At 44.5% G+C, this 17,329-nt stretch overlaps 1 protein-coding gene across 2 annotated transcripts; it reads left to right on the top strand.

Moving 5' to 3' along the window:
* The first annotated feature begins 9,732 nt into the window (after positions 1-9,732).
* On the top strand, positions 9,733-16,954 carry PROCR (protein C receptor). 2 transcript variants are annotated; one of them, XM_027558715.1, is made up of 6 exons: positions 9,733-9,938; positions 11,039-11,123; positions 12,376-12,522; positions 15,186-15,437; positions 15,760-16,038; positions 16,294-16,954. In XM_027558715.1, the coding sequence occupies exons 3-6, from the start codon at positions 12,447-12,449 to the stop codon at positions 16,413-16,415; spliced, it is 729 nt and encodes a 242-aa protein (XP_027414516.1). In that variant the 5' UTR covers positions 9,733-9,938; positions 11,039-11,123; positions 12,376-12,446; the 3' UTR covers positions 16,416-16,954. The 2 variants fall into 2 exon arrangements, with proteins under 2 accessions (XP_027414516.1, XP_027414517.1); XM_027558716.1 differs by lacking the exons at positions 9,733-9,938; positions 11,039-11,123 and having other exon boundaries at positions 12,253-12,522; positions 16,297-16,954.
* The last annotated feature ends 375 nt before the right edge of the window (positions 16,955-17,329 follow it).

The following is a 17,329-nucleotide window of genomic DNA, read 5'->3' as shown; positions in this document are numbered from 1 at the left end:
GAAGAGAAATTTAACACTATTTACACAAATGATTGGGGCCAGACATTTCACAATTCTGTGAAGTAATAAGATGAGATGATTTCCTTTTCTGTCTGGTAGAGAGGATGATCCTAAAGGTTATTTTTTTTTAACCCTGGAGGACATTAATCCTTTTGTATATAAATTAGCAATCTCATTGCAAATTTTTTATTTTTCATTGACTATAAAAAACCTGTTTTGAACTGGCTTTGTCATCCTGCTAGCCCCCTTACTAATGAGTTAAATGAAATTTTGACCCAAGCTCACTGTCTATTTGTATGAGAATTACGTTTTTAACACACAGAGAATTATCCTTTACACTAAGCGTCACATCCTGGGTTAAGCAATTCACAGACCCATGATATCCTGTTGAGGTAATTTCTTTTTTATCCCCATTTTCCAGATAAAAAACTGATACATGCTAAAAGATTAAATCATTTTCTAAGGGCCAGTTTTGTGCCAGGCATTTTGCGGCTCATAATTTTCTCTCCTTCCCTAGTTGTTCTGTTCATTTGTTCATTCATCCAATAAATATCTATTGAGCACTTACTATGTTCCAGGTACTCTACTAGTCTTGTGTTACAGAAATGTTAAAGTATTCCCTGCTCTCTTACAGCTTTTGATGTGGAGGAAAGATGCTTAGACAATTATCATGGAAAGAAGTTAGGGCTGTGATGAGGAAAAAGAAAGGCCTATGGTAAAACAGAGGAAATATGCAAGACAGACTTGCATGCATGTCAGGGAAGGCTTTCTGGAGTAGGTGACATGCACTCAGGTGTTAGGTGGGCCAAAGAAAGGGGTGAGAATTAGTTCAAGATAAAATCTGGTAGTCCAGTGGCTAAAACTCCAAGCTCCCAATGCAGAGGGCCCAGGCTTCAGTCCCTGGTGCCACAACTAAGACTTGGCACAGCCAAATAAATAAATAATCTTTAAAAATAAAAAAGGAGATAAAGTCTCAATTCCTTAGTGTAGCATGACAGACTCTTCATCTGACTCCTGCTTACCTCTTTCACACCACTCCCCCTCTTCTCTCTCCCCACCACCTGGTCTGTTTTGGTCACGCTTCAATCAGTTCAGTCGCTCAGCCGTGTCCGACTCTTTTCGACCCCATGGACTGCAGCACGCCAGGCCTCCCTGTCCATCACCAACTCCTGGAGTTTACTCAAACTCATATCCATTGAGTCGGTGATGCCATCCAACCATCTTATCTTCTATCGTCCCCTTCTCCTGCCTTCAATCTTTCCCAGCATCAGGGTCTTTTCAAATGAGTCAGTTCTTTGCATCGGGTGGCCAAAGTATTGGAGTTTCAGCTTCAGCATCAGTCCTTCCAATGAATATTCAGGACTGATTTCCTTTAGGATGGACTGGTTGGATCTTCTTGCAGTCCAAGGGACTCTCAAGAGTCTTCTCCAACACCACAGTTCAAAAGCATCAATTCTTCGGCACTCAGCTTTTTTATTGTTCAGCTCTCACATCCATACATGACTACTGGAAAAACCATGGCTTTGACTGGACCGATCTTTGTTGGCAAAGTAATGTCTCTGCTTTCTAATATGCTGTCTAGGTTGGTCATAACTTTCTTTCCAAGGAGACTGACCCAGACTTGCCTGGGAGTGTCCAGAAGTCTCCAGCGGAGGCATGGGTTGGCAGTGGCCAGTGGTGGCCTGCTGCAGGGTTAGGGGCACTGAGTGCAGTGGTGCATGCATGGGACTTTTTGAAGGAGGTCACCATTATCTTCATTACCTCCACCATAGTTTGGCCCCAGGTAAATAACAGTGAGGGAACACAGCCCCGCCCATCAACAGAAAACTGGATTAAAGATTTACTGAGCATGGCCCTACCCATCAGAACAAGACTCTGTCAGTCTCTCCCATCAGGAAGCTTCCATAAGCCTCTTATCCTTCTCCATCAGAGGGCAGATAGACTGAAAACCACAATCACAGAAAACTAACCAATCTGATCACATGAACCACAGCCTTGTCTAACTCAATGAAACTATGAGCCATGCCATGTAGGGCCACCCAAGACGGATGGGTCATGGTGGAGAGTTCTGACAAAATGTGGTCTACTAGAGAAGTGAATGGCAAACCACTTTAGTATTCTTGCCTTGAGAACCCCATGAACAGTATAAAAAGGCAAAAAGATAGGACACTGAAAGATGAACTCCCCATGTCGGTAGGTGCCCAATATACTACTGGAGATCAGTGGGGATATAACTCCAGAAAGAATAAAGAGATGGAACCAAAGCAAAAACAACACCCCGTTGTGGATGTGACTGGTGATAGAAGCAAAGTCCGAAGCTGTAAAGAGCGATATTGCATAGGAACCTGGAATGTTAGATCCATGAATCAAGGCAAGTTGGTCATGCTTCAGTTCAGTTCAGTCACTCAGTCATGTCCGACTCTTTGCAACCCCATGAATCGCAGCACACCAGGCCTCCCTGTCCATCACCAACTCCCAGAATTCACTCAGACTCCCGTCCATCGAGTCAGTGATGCCATCCAGCCATCTCATCCTCTGTCGTCCCCTTCTCCTCCTGCCCCCAATCCCTCCCAGCATCAGGGTCTTTTCCAATGAGTCAACAATTAGGTACTACCAATTTCTCAAGCATGTTATATTCTTTCTCTTTTTGCATTATTTTCTTTTGCACTTTATCCTTCTATTTGAGATCACTTTTCCCACACCTTCTGCCTTCCCCCCACCTCCCATCCTTCACTCACCCTCCAGGACCAGCTTAGGCATCAAGCCCTCAGAGAAGTCTTCTCTAATCCCCAGGCTAAATTAGAGGACTCTACTCACATAAACTCAATCCCCATCCATGCTTCCCAGCTCCAGTCCTCCATCTCCCTGGCCCTCTCTCTTAACATCTGTCACATTGTGTTATCAGGGATCACCTCTATGTCTCTCTCCTCTGCTTGGTTGTCTGCTTCAGGTCCTAGCACAAAGTAATTGCTCAATAAATGCCCACTGAATGAAAGAACAAAGCAGCATAAGAACAGTTTTTAGAGGAAACAAAGGAAGATGAGATGGCTCTCAGAAGCCTTTGGAAATAAGAAGTTCCCTGGTGGTCCAGTGGTTAGGACTCAGTGCTTTCACTGCTGTGGCCCAATTTAAATCCCTGGATCCCTGGTTGAGGAGCTAAGATCCTACAAGCTGATCCCACAAGCAGTGGTGTGGTGAAAAAAAAAGGAAAAGGAGACTCTTGGAAATAAATTGTGAGTAGTTCAGAGCAAGTGAAGCACAGAAAAAAGAGGGGGAGAGCAGCATAGACTGTAGTGGCAATTGCTATGGACTAAGACAACAAGAAAAATATTCTCAAAACCACTTTATGAGTTAGGTACTATTATTCTCCCTATTTAATGGATGGACTCAAGGAGACCAAGTGGCATGCCCTAAATCCCACAGCTAACAAGTGGCCAAGCTGAGATGTGAGCCCAGGCAGCTCTACCCCAGAACCTATGGCCTCATCCTCGGTGTTACACTTGATACCACCTCTGCTCTGGGTCCTGGGAGGAGGAAGAGGGCTGAGAAGAGTGCACAAAGATCGCTCAAGAAGTTTACAGTCCATGAGAGAAGACAAGGGGATAAAAAGTGACAATATGGCAACGATGAAGCGACATAGGGAGGCAATGTTCCATTGGTTCCATAGCTCGGGGCATGCTGGAAGGCTTTCAGAAGGAGGTGATCTCCAAGGAGAGCTTTGAAGGACTCACTCTCCATTTGGGAAAGTTGAGAAAAACATCAGAATAGTAAAATATATGTTATACTGATAATACCTCATGAAGAACTGTTCAACATTACAAGGTTTGTTTAACACTAGAAATTTAATCCATTTGCCCCATTAACAAATTAAAGATGGAAAATCATATGATCATTTCATTAGATGATAAAGGATTTGAAAAACTCAAAAGATTTATGATAAAAATTCAGCAAATGAAATAAAAAGAACCTTCTTTATGCCAATAAAGGGTATCTATTTTTTTTATACAACAAACATCACAAAAAACTTTCCTTTTTAAAGCCAGGAAAATGACAAGAATACTCATCTATATTTTCTATCATTTCTATTTAACATTGTACTAGAGATCAGAGCCAAAACAATAAGTTAAGAAAAAGAAACTATATAAAAATTAGAAAGGAAGGAATAAAACTGTCACTTTCTACTAGTGATGTGACTATGCATGTAGAAAATCTAAAAGAATCCCCCAAAATTATTGGAATAAATAAAACAGTTAAAGTTTCTATATACAAAACCAATGCAACCAAAAATATCAGTATCTTAATTATTTATTTATTTTTGGCTGCACTGGGTCTCTATTGCTGCAGGCAGGCTTTCTCTAGTTGCAGCGAGTGGGGGCCACTCTTTAGTTGTAGCGTGCAGGATTCTCACTATGGTGGCTTCCCTCGCTGCAGAGCATAGGGTTTAGGGTGCTCAGGCTCAGTTGTGGCATGTGGCTCAGAGCACAGGCTTTAAGTCTCTAGAGCATGGGCTCAGTAGTTGTGGTTCACGAGCTTAGTTGCCCCACAGCATGGAATCTTTCTGGACCAGGGTTAACCACTGGACCATAAGAGAAGTCCCAGTATTTCTATATATAGCAATAAACAGTAAGAACATGAAATTTCTTATAAATACCATTGTGGCTCAGCTGGTAAAGAATCCCCCTGTAATGTGGGAGACCTGTGTTCGATTCCTGGGTTGGGAAGATCCCCTGTAGAAGGGAAAAGCTACCCACTCCAGTATTCTGGCCTGGAGAATTCCATGGACTGTATAGTTCATGGAGTCACAAAGGGTTGGGCACGACTGAATGACTTTCACGGCCACCATTGTCAATAACATTTTAAAATATGAAGGACATAGGGGGGAAATGTAACAAAATATGGGCAAGATGTCTAGAGAGAAACTCATATAACACTGGGAGACCCTAGCAGCGTGCTTGTTCAGTTACTCAATTATGTCCAACTCTTTCTGACCCCATGGACTGTAGCCTGCCAGGCTCCTCTCTCCATGGAATTTTCCATGTGAGAATACTGGAGTGGGCTGCCATTTCCTACTCCAGGGGATCTTCCCCACCTGGGGATTGAACTCAGGTCTCCTGCATCTCCTGCATTGGCAGGTGGATTCTTTATCACTAGGGATCCTTTATCACTGGGACACTAGCAGAGATATAAATAAATGATGAAATATACTCTATCAGGTGTTGGATGATTCAATATTGTGAAGATGTCAATTTTCCCAAAAGCCATTAACATGTTATATGAATTAATAATAGCAACTAAAATCCCAATGACTTGTTAAAATGATTCCAAAATTTATGTACAGAAGTTCAACAATCACTCTCTAAGGACAAGGTGGGAAGACTTGATTTGCAAGATATGAAGATGTATTATGTTTATACTAATTGAGAGAATGTGGCATTGGGGCAGGGAGAGAAGAATAGGCCATCGAAACAAAAGAAACTAACTATAAATCACAGATGTCACTGCAAATTAGTAAGGAAGGGCAGACTTTCAAGAAGTGGTGTTGGGACAATTGGCTATCCACATACAGGAAACAAATCTTGATCTCTATTTCACACCATACACCTAAAGACAAAAGACAAAACTATAAAGCTTTTAAAAATAGATAGGAGAATATCTTCATGATCCCAGGGTAGGGAAGGATTTCCCAGACTAACAGAAAAGATGATAAAGTTCATTAGGCTAATGTTAGAAACTTCTGTTTATCTAAAGACAAGATAAAGTGAAAAGATAACATTTGTGTGTTCTGTGCTCAGGAAACCAAGAGGAGCAGATTTGGTTGAGACTGGAATACATGGAAAGATAAGGCTGGAAAGATGGGCAGGTGCCAAGCCAGGAATGCTAGGCTCCCACCACTTGCTGGGAAGGCAGGAGCTGGAATCATCCTACTTTAGGGGCATCTTTTCATGTTTCCTAAGTTGGGCTGTGCGAGTGTGTACAAGGCGAAATCCTGACTAAGATTCATCTCTATTCCTTTGCCTCTCTTTCAGGAAATCCTACTTAATGTCTATCCTCCTTTCTTCCTGCTGTACAGTCAGTTCTGTTTGCTTCCCCCGAAGCCAAGTTCCTTTCTGATCTCTTCCACCTACTGAATAAGTACTGTGTTCTGGTACTTTGTATGAGTCATCTCGTTTACCCTTTTAGGATGGCTTCATAGTTAAGAAAGCATATTTGGGATACAGCTCACCTGGATTTAAGATCTGTCTTTGCCAGTTGGGTGTCTTCCAGCAGGTCAGTTCACTGTTCTGTGCCTCTGTCCTCATCTGTGAAATGGGAGTAATGACTGTGCCTTCACAGCTTTCATAGGGCACTAGTGAAAATAAAACACAAGTACTCTATTGACTTAACGCTTAGCACATAATAAGCTTCAATACATATTATTGTTGTTTTTTCACATCCTCAGGGGGAGGTGATCCCTGAAGGAAGCACACTCTCCTGTTATTTGTTGTTATCTGAGTTGGACCTGGTTGGTTAAGCTGCCTCTCTTTAGTAGCTCACACAGAGGCAGAGGGCTGGTCCTCTGAAGTCCAGCGGGGCACCCTGCCAGTCCCCCGCTCAGCCCAGCTCCCGCGGCCCTGGCAGGGCCTCTCCTCGCCCACTGGGGTTGCACCAGCGCTGGCCCCCACTCAGCTTCCTGTCTCCCTTATCTTTCTCCCGCAGGTGCTCTCTGCAGTGGGAAATCCTACCACTTGTTTCCTTCACTTCCCTTTGCTCACAGGACCCTCATTCTTTATGTCTCAGTCAAATTCCAGCGTCTGGCCCCGTGCCCACTCTGCTTGGTGGTTTTCTGCCCCCTCGGCCACCCAGGCCAGGTGCAGCAGAGGCTCTGGCTCCAAGCGCAGCGTTTCTCTTCTCTTACCACTCTCGTCCCTGGCTTTAGAAAGGGAATGGGGTCACCCCTTGAGCTGCCCCCACTTACCAGCTTCCTCACCCCCAGTATTTTCTTTGTTCTTCCTGTGCCCAATCCCATACCCCATCCTCTTCGAGTTCTAGTCCCTGCTCTGCACTTCTCAGCTCTGTGACCTTGGGCAAGTTCATTACCCTTTCTGTGTTTTAATTATCCAATTTGTCACATGGAGACAATGAGCCTGGGGCTACCTGCCCCAGAGGAAGCTTTAAGGGTCTAACACTTGGTATGAACTTTTGGCATGATATACATAACATAAATATTCAAGCATGTTGGAAGCATGTGTTCAAAAATATATTGATGGAGAGTTAGCTCCCCCAGTTTTTGAGATACTATGTGGTGCTTAAATTCACAAACTTCAGCATCAGAGAGTTGTGGTTTCAAATTAGAGCTTTTGTTATATGATCTTAGGATGGCATCACCGACTCAATGGACATGGGTTTGGGTGGACTCCGGGAGTTGGTGATGGACAGGGAGGCCTGGCATGCTGTGGTTCACGGGGTCACAAAGAGTCGGACACGACTGAGCAACTGAACTGAACTGAACTTAGGTAAGTCATTTACCCTCTCAAAGCCTCTGTTTCTTTATTTATAAAATGACGTTAATAAAACCTACCTGGTAGGGCTGGCATGTGAATAATGTGAGATTATTTGTATAAAGATCTTAAAACTGTTCCTAGCCACGATAAATGTTACCTATAACAATTGCTATCTCTGCTGCTTAATTTTCAGGGCACTGGTGTGTGAAGAGGGTGCTTGGGAAACAGCTGTGGCTGTTGCCACTGTGTCCACGACAGATCTTAGCTTGGTGGGAAAGACCTCTCTGTAATTAGCTCTGTGTGTATTGGAGTGGATCCAGTTTTTAAAATTTTTATTTATTTTTTAATTTATGTTTTTGGCCATTTGGCATGTGTATGTTAGTTCCCTCTCTGACCAGGGATCAAACCCTCATCCCCTGCATTGTAAGCATGGAGTCTTAACCACTGGACCACCAGGGAAGTTCTGGTATGGATCCACTTTAATAATCCCAGTAACCCAGGCCCTATCTACTTAGATCAAACACTCACAGCCTTCAATTCCAAATTGGTTCAATCATGTACTTTATCCCAAAGTACCCTTCAAGCCCCCAAGGGAGACAAAAGGCAAAGCAAAAATACACAGACTCACTAGGAACCAGATAAAGCAAAGGAAGACCAAAACCAAGTGCCATTTGATACCCAACATCTGACGATGTCTACAGCCTGCCGGGAGATGGATGAGGGAACTCTCATGTACTATGAGGGTATAAACTGGCCCAAACTTTTTGTAAAGCAGTTTGGCGATATCTAGTCAAACTGAAGATGTGCATATACCCTTGACTCAGCAATTCCACTCCCAGGTTTGTATCTACAAAAGCTCTCCCACACATGCACAAGAAAATGTTTATAAGAACATTCATGTTGTTTATAATAGCAAAGAGCTAGAAAAAAAAGACTGAAATGTCTAACAACAGGAAAATGGATAAATAAATTGTGATATGTTCATAATCATGACATGTCATAAAGCAGTGGAAATGAATAGACCAACACATGGCAGCATGAATGAACCTTATTAATGTGTCAGGTGAAAAAGAGCAAATTGCAGAGGAATGCAAGCACTTCAATACCATTTACATAAAGCCCAACTTTTGCAGAATACCACCATATATTACTTAAGAGTAAATGCATATGCCATATAGGAATACAGAAATGTAAGGCTGTAAAAAATAACAAAATCTGATTAGTGGTTACTTTGGTGGTGGGCCATGGGGGAGAGAGATGCATTAGGGAGGAGTATAGAAGGGGCTTCAATTATATTGGTAATATTTTACTTCTTACGCTGAGTGCTGGGGGCTTGTGTGTGTATGTGATAAAATTCTTCAAGCGTGAATGACTTCTTCAAGTATGAATTATTTCATACTAATTTTGTATAAATTTATATGCAGAGTATTTATAGGCAGAGTACAACATGAGAAACGCTGGGATGGATGAAGCATAAGCTGAAATCAAGATTGCCGGGAGAAATATCATAACTTCAGATATGCAGATGATACCACCCTTATGGCAGAAAGCAAAGAATTAAAGAGCCTCTTGATGAAAATGAAAGAGCAGAGTGAAAAAGTTGGCTTAAAACCCAACATTCAGAACACTAAGATCATGGCATCTGGTCCCATCACTGCACGGCAAGTAGAAGGGGAAACAGTGGAAACTGACAGACTTTATTTTTTGGGCGCCAAAATCACTGCAAGTGGTGATTGCAGCCATGAAATTGAAAGACGCTTGCTCCTTGGAAGAAAAGTTATGACCAACCTAGACAGCATATTAAAAAGCAGAGACATTACTTTGTCAACAAAGGTCCATCTAGTCAAAGCTTTGGTTTTTCCAATAGTCATGTATGGATGTGAGAGTTGGACTATGAAGAAAGCTGAGTGCTGAAGAATTGATGCTTTTGAACTGTGGTGTTGGAGAAGAGTCTTGAGAGTCCCTTGGACTGCAAGGAGATCCAACCAGTCAATCCTAAAGGAAATCAGTCCTGAATATTCATTGGAAGGACTGATGCTGAAACTCCAATACTTTGGCCACCTGATGTGAAGAACTGACTTACTAGAAAGGACCCTGATGCTGGGAAGGATTGAAGGCGGGAGGAGAAGGGGACAACAGAGGATGAGATGGTTGGATGGCATCACTGACTTGATGGACATGAGTTTGAGTAAGCTCTGGGAGTTGGTGATGGACAGGGAAGCCTGGCGTGCTGCAGTCCGTGGGGTTGCAAAGAGTCGGACACGACTGAGCAACTGAACTGAACTGATCTGAATTTTGCATAAAAGATGAGACAATATAATTGGCAGTGACTTAAATTCTTCTGCTTTTTCTGAGCCCTAGTTCAGGAAAACAAAGCCCATCTTCTCCTTCAGACTAGATTGTTTTGATGAGCTGGAAAAAACTGTTTTTTCTATGTTGTTTTATAACAACTGAGAGGTGAGTATGGATACTCCTGTATATTTTCAGCTCAGAAATTGGGAGCCTGGTATGTACCCAAGGTTTGCCCCAATTCTATGACATCAATTCTCCCTCTGAGAAACAGTATGTAAAATAAAAAGTTAAAATTCCCCCATCAGCCCTTTACCTAATCCCATTTCCCAGAGGTACTCTCTACTGATAGTCCCCTTGCAGGCATTTTTTTCTATGCATATACAAATACATAGGTACACACATAAAGTTTCTTTTAATATAATAATCAAATTATATATGGATTACATGGACAGAAGTAAAAATTTTAAACTAAAAATAAACGGAATTTTATTGGGTTGGCCAAAAAGTTTGTTTGGGTTTTTCTGTAGTATCTTACAGAAAAATTTGAATGAACTTTTTTGGCCAGCCCAATACTATATGTAGGAGACGTGGGTTCCATCTTTGGGTTGGTAGGATCCCCTGGAGGAGGGCACGGCAACCCACTCCAGTATTCTTGCCTGGAGAATCCCCATGGACAGAGGAGCCTGGTGGGCTACAGTCCATGGGATCGCAAAGAGTCAGACACGACTGAGTGACTAAATACAGCACAGCAATACTATATGTATTGTTCCACACTTCCTTTTTTCATTTATCAGTGTCTCAAGTCAACACATCAGCTCATAGTGATTTGCCACCTTCTTCTACCACAATTTGTTACTGAAACTTCTATTTTTAATTCAACAAGAGATACATGATCACATTCTAGATGCAAAATTTTCAAACAGTACAGATAGAATGATAAAATCCTTCACAAAATAGAGAAAACCTTTCACAAAATTGCCATCACTAACACACACACCACAGACACACACATTCTCTTAATCTCAGGCCCCTCCCTGAAGATAAACCATTGCTATATTTGATGTATATCCTTCCAGATTCATTTACTCCCACAAAGAAATAGGTTGTTTAGTTGCTGTGTATATGGTTGACACGTAAGTGGTTCTAAACTGTACATAATGTTCCATAACTTACTCCTGATGATTTCTACATATTATAACTATCTCATTCTGTCATCCACTAGCTGATATTTATTATTTATTATGCTATTATTTGCACTGTTCTAGGTATAGAAGCAAATAAGATGGACAGCCTCTATCTTCATGGAGCTTACATTCTGATGGGACATTCAGACAATAAACATGTAAATGAGTAAGTAATATAATTTCAGGTAGTGCTAAGTAATATGATGAAAATAGAGCGGGCACTGGTAGGAAGTTCCCTACATATGAACTTTCAAGTTGCAAACGTTCAAAGATGCAAATATGCATGCCAGTCCCTGTATGCCAACTGTTGTATTATACTACTGTACTTTTCAAGGAACTGTACCAGAAGATTAAAATTTTTTATTTTTTGTGCTTGCTTTATTTCTCTGAAAAGCATTATAAACCTATTACAGTACAGTACTATATAGCCAATTGTGTTAGTTGGGTACCCAGGCTAACTTCATTGGACTTACAAACGCAATCTCGAAACAGAACTCATTTGTGTATAGGGGACTTACTGTATTTGCTTCCTCGAGTAAGAAATACACTTTATACTGCTACTTAATATCCATCATAGAAACCTACATGCACAAAACCAATACACACACACATACAGTTGAACAAATATTTCATGAAATAATATTTACCCTGATTAAGGGTGATGCACTGAAAATTTTTATACTATTTCATTCTAAGGAAAGAAGTCTATTCATTCAAGTCTATTTTATTCAAAGGAAAAACCCTGCTAATCATAATCTGCCTAATTGTCTTCATTGCCCACTAATAGTTTGTGACTTCATTTTGAAAAATATTACTATAAGGAACCAGTTCTCTGCTGAGAATTAGATTGTTTGTAATTCTCTCCTGTTTCAAACAATGCTGCATGAAGCTGCTTTACTTCATTTTGTGACTATTTCTGAGAACAAGATCCCTGACTGTATAATTACTATTTACTAAAAATTCTGATAAAATGTAGTCAACATATTGGAAAACTGAATTCTAACCCCGGATCTGTCATCACCATGATGTACACACTTTGGGTACTCTCTGGGCCTCAGTTTCCTCATCAGAAGCATGCTGATCTCAACATCCTAAAATCTGCTCTAAGTGGATGCCCCACCCCCTGACTCAGCGAGGGCAGGACTTCTCTCTGGCCCTTCTCCCCCTTTTCCGCTCACTGTTCCTTGGAAGTGGCCCAGGGAAAAGGGAAAAGGCAGGTCTGGGCAGGAGGGTGTGATGCGGGCGGGGCAGAGGGAGGGGAAGAGGGAGGCCAGCCCCCTAGTAGGAAATGAGACAGGGTAAGAATAACGCTTTATAAGCCTGCCGCCCTCTTTCTCCTCCCAAGCCCTGGCCACCTTCCAGCCTCCTCCGTCCAGCCTTCTCCCCTCCCAGACAGTCCTCATTTCTTCTTCTCCTAGGCAGCAGCCGGCCGGAGCCCCCAGTCTGCCAGAGCCAAGAGCCCAGGTGGGGTTGAGAACCTCAGCAAAGAATGTTGACAACACTGCTGCCCCTGCTGCCACTGCTCCTGCCCGGCTGGGCCCTCTGCAGCCAGGAAGCCTCAGATGGTGAGTCGATGGCATATGTCCTGTCCTGGGATGGTTCCAGGGACTCTCAGCCTGTCTGGGTACCCAGGCAAGACCAGAGGAGAGTTTATCCCCCAGGTTCTGGGCCTGCAGCCAGCTGGATCTCTCCAGTGGGCAGGCGATCCTAGGGACTGGTTTGTGTCCCCAAGCCAAGCTGAGGAAGTTACAGTTCAGCTCCTGGGAAGGGGGAGATGGAGGAGGCTAGGGGGAAACAAAACTAGACAAATGGGAAAGGGGCTGGTAGAAAGGGTGAGAGAATTAGCCATGGGTAGAGGGGAGAGGTGGGTGGGTAAAGTCTGGAGAGGGAGAGGTCTGAGGGTGATGGTGGATGGAGGTGAGTTTAGGGAAGATGGGAAAAGAGATAAGATGAGAGATGGAAGGAATGAGAGACACTGGGAGAAGTGATGGGAGTTTTTGGGAAAGACTCGGACTGAGAACTGTGAGGCAGAAGAGGAGACTAGAGACAGTGGAGGAAGACTGGTGAGAGGAAACTCAGGGGAAAGACAAGCTGTAGTTAGTAGGAAAACTTAATGGGGATCAGGCTGTCACAGTGGCTCCATTTAAGCAGAGAAGGGGAGTTTCTACCCTGTATTATAATTGCACAAGGGCCTCCTCTCTCCTCTCCTGCAGTCCCTGTAGCTTCAGTCTCCCCTACCCCCTGCCCCAGAGAGACAGCAAATAACCAGTATTCAATGAGTGCTCACTACAGTTAAGATGTGTATTGACTCATCTAACCTCCACAAAATCTTTGCAAGGTGGGTAATACTATTATCTCCATTTTACAAAGGAGACTGGTCACCTAGCAGGTAAGAACCTTGTCTGGGGGTGACCCACACAGATATACTTATTCACATCTACAGATACAGAGCACAACTTCTCAGATGCAGACATGGACAGAGACATCCCCACACACACAGATTTACAACCTGGGACTCATTCCCTCCTCAGACATTCTCTGGGCACCAATTCCATGCCAGGCCCTTGGCAGGTGTAGGAGGCAGAGATAACCAGACATGATTCCAGCACCAAGAGGGATGGAAGTCTGTGTGTTTGAAGATAGTTATGCAGAATCTGGGATTACTGAAATTGACCCACTGTGTATGGGAGGGCAAAGAGGAGAAGCATTAGGAGAACTTCTCTAAGGACAGGGCAATAGAGCTGGGCCTTAAAGCATGAATAGAAGTTTGCCAAGAGGCAGAGCAACCCTGCCATGCTATTCACATGTCAGCCGAAAGGCAGCATGACAGACTCCAAGTACTGATGTACTATCTAAGCATAGGGAAGAGACCAAAAGGGCTGGGAGGAGGGGGAGACGGCGAGGGGGTGGTGGGGGAACCAGCCTTCGGGAAGCTTTGAATGTCGGGCTAAAGACTTTAGATTGATTCTATAGACAGATAGCTTATAGGGAGACAGTGTAGTTGAGTGGATTCAGACGGCCTGCATGCTAATCTTAACTCTCCTATGCCACTTGTCTGTTTTCCATATGGATGGGGTTAATAATAGTAGCTAGTACATCAACTTAATGGGAGGAAGGCACAAATAAGATAATAGTGCATGTAAAGTATAGTGCCCAGGTCATAATAAGCATTCAATAGCTATTATTCAGAGAAGGCAATGGCAACCCACTCCAGTACTCTTGCCTGGAAAATCCCATGGGCAGAGGAGCCTGGTAGGCTGCAGTCCATGGGGTCTCAAAGCGTCAGACACGACTGAGTGACTTTCACTTTCATGCATTGGAGAAGGAAATGGCAACCCACTCCAGTGTTCTTGCCTGGAGAATCCCAGGGACGGTGGAGCCTGATGGGCTGCCGTCTATGGGGTCGCACAGAGTCGGACACGACTGAAGCGACTTAGCAGCAGCAGCTATTATTGTTGTTGCTGTTGATAGAGGAGTGTGTCCCTGGAAGATTTTAAGCAGAAGGATGTAGTGTTATTTCTGGGCCGGGTGGAGGTCAGATAAAAAGCGGAGAGACTAAAAGATGAGTGGAGGGGATAAGGAAATCACTACTCCAGTCCAGATGAGAACGACTAAGGCCTGAAGTAGGGCAGCGGCAGAAGAGGCAGAGAATAGGAGATGAAATTGGGTCTTCATGTGAAAATGTGTTAGTCCCTCAGTCATGTCCGATTCTTTGCGACCCCATGGACTGTAGCCCGCCAGGCTCCTCTGTCCATGGGAATTCCCAGGCAAGAAAACTGGAGTGGGTTGCCATTTCCTTCTCCAGGGGATCTTCTGGACCCAGGGATTGAACCCAGGTCTCCCTCATTGCAGGTGTCTGAGCCACCAGGATTTAATAACTAACTGGAAATGGCGGGGGGATGGGGAGGGGGTGGGGGGGAGGAAGGGGTGAGAGCTTGAAAGGATGTCAGAGTGGCTCTTCCACTCGTCTGGATTTTCCTGGGGCAAGTGGCTTCTGCACGTCTAGCCTCAGTTTCCTCATCTGTAAAACAAAGATAATAACCCCTGTCCTGCCCTCCTGACAGGGTTACTTGACAGCGTCAAATGGGTGGAAGGGTAGGAGGGCAGTTTATGTTTATAAAGGGCCAGGGTGGGCGGCTGACCTCTGGGTAGGGGGTTATTATCTCGAGTTACACGCTGACCCCTCCCACGCCGGCCCAGAACCAGACGCTCTGATTTCCGCCCCCAGGCCCGTGGGACCTCCACATGACCCAGGTCTCCTACTTCCGCAACCCCTCTCAAGTGTGGCACCGGGGCAACGCGACGCTGGGGGGGGTCCTGACGCACGTGCTGGAAGGCCCAGGCCGCAATGTCTCGATCCAACAGCTGCAGCCCTTGCAGGAGCCCGACAGCTGGGCACTCACGAAGATATACCTGAATCGCTACCTGGAGGAGTTCGTGGGCTTGGTGCAGGTGGTGCACCAGGAGCGGGGCGTGACCTGTGAGTGAAGCACACGGGGGGCGGGGCTGGCGAGGGCGGGCCCTCTTGAGATGGGAGGCGTGGCCTGTGGGCGGGCCATAACGAGGGGGCGGGCTTATGGAAGAACGAGTCGGGGCCGAGTACTGGGCTGGGTGCTTGAGGCTGGAGAAGAGTCGGTATCCTAGCTGACGTTCTGTCAGCTTTTTCCTGCTTGGCAAGGCTTCGGGGTAGTCCCTGTTGGGAGTCCCTGTCCCTGGTCCACCTTGCACCCTGATCTCCGTTTCCTCCTCACACCTGACACCTTTTCCACACTGTCCCCTGATCCTGAATCCCCTACCTACAGTTCCTCTGATCATTCGCTGCTTCCTGGGCTGCGAGTTGCCTCCTGAGGGCTCGGAAGCCCGTGTCTTCTTCGAAGTGGCTGTGAATGGGAGCTCCTTTGTAAATTTCCAGCCAAAAACAGCCTCATGGGTGGCGGAACCTCATGCACCATCCAGAGTGGTCACCTACACGGTTGACCAGCTAAACAAGTACAATCGAACTCGGTACGAACTGAGGGAATTTCTACAGGACACCTGTGTGCAATACATACAGAAACACATCACCACGAACAACTTGAAAGGTATGATGGGCTCAGGGAGGGACCTATGTGTTGGGTGGGTTCCAGGCAAATGGGTGGAACTGAAAGATGGATACCTCTTGAGCAACAGGAGGCCCAGGGCTGGCGATTTGGGACTGAGTACACACATCTTATGTGAATTGGTAAACTAGCCCCTCCTCTACTTCCTTTGGGGAAGAAATCCTTTGGGGTTTGACTCAAACCATGGACTCACTTGTTTGGGGGTATGTTCTTCAAGCTAACTCTTCCCACGTTCAGCAGGAAGCCAAACAGGCCGTTCCTACACTTCACTGGTCCTGGGCGTCCTGGTGGGCTGTTTCATCGTCACTGGAGTGGCTGTAGGCATCTTCCTGTGCACAGGTGGACGGCGGCGGTGTTGATTCTCTCCAGCCCTCGCTGGAAAAAGGCTAGACTGATTCAGCTCACTGCAGAACTGTGCACACTCTCCATCTGGGACATTATATTCCAGAAGATTTAGAGTGGCAGCTCATTTCTTCTCTGAGATCTGCCCACCAAGAGTTTGGGGGAAGGAAGGGGAGGAGCCTAGGTAGACATGGTACTCGGCTTGCTAAGAACCAAAGAACTCCTATATTTTGCTGAATTGGTCTGGGAAGTGAATGCTTATTTGTATTTGTAGAAAACAGATGATGGAGTTGGGGCAACGGAGGTGGTCTATGGCCCTTCTTTCAAAGACAGAATCTGAGGCATTCAAAACACACAACCAAGTAAAACAAGTCATCCGCAACCCAAATAACCAACATTCTGTGCTTTCAGGGATGTTAGATTTGGGAAGAGACACTGGTGCAATAGAGGTAGTGGTAACCAGAGAAATGATGAAAGTGTGAAATTCAAGTAATATGGGAGCAAGGAGTTATTAAGTAATCAATAATAATAACTAATAAAATTCCTTACTTATGTATACAGCATTATTATTTCCTCTACTTTGCAAAACTTTGGGGAAAGTAACTTATACACCCACCCCCCACCTTTTTTTAAGAAAGAGAAAACTTCTTTTTTAAAAAAAATACTTATTTGGCTGTGCCAGGTCTTAATTACAACATGTGGGATCTTTAGTTGCAGCACGTGGGATCTAGTTCCCTAACCAGGGAATTCCTTAACCTGTACCCTTTGCTTCTGCTTCCTCATCTCCCACTCACTATCCAACCCACTGCAGTCTGACTTGTCTATAAACTGCTCTAAGATCATCAGTGACCTCTACATGTGAAACCTTCATCTTCCATGACATTTGCAACAATTCACTTTGTGGACTAGGAATTTCTTTTTACCCTAACTT

This window comes from Bos indicus x Bos taurus, chromosome 13 (assembly GCF_003369695.1).
Source record: "Bos indicus x Bos taurus breed Angus x Brahman F1 hybrid chromosome 13, Bos_hybrid_MaternalHap_v2.0, whole genome shotgun sequence".
NCBI classification, from domain to species: Eukaryota; Metazoa; Chordata; class Mammalia; order Artiodactyla; family Bovidae; genus Bos; species Bos indicus x Bos taurus.
This window is presented reverse-complemented; position numbering and strand designations above follow the sequence as displayed.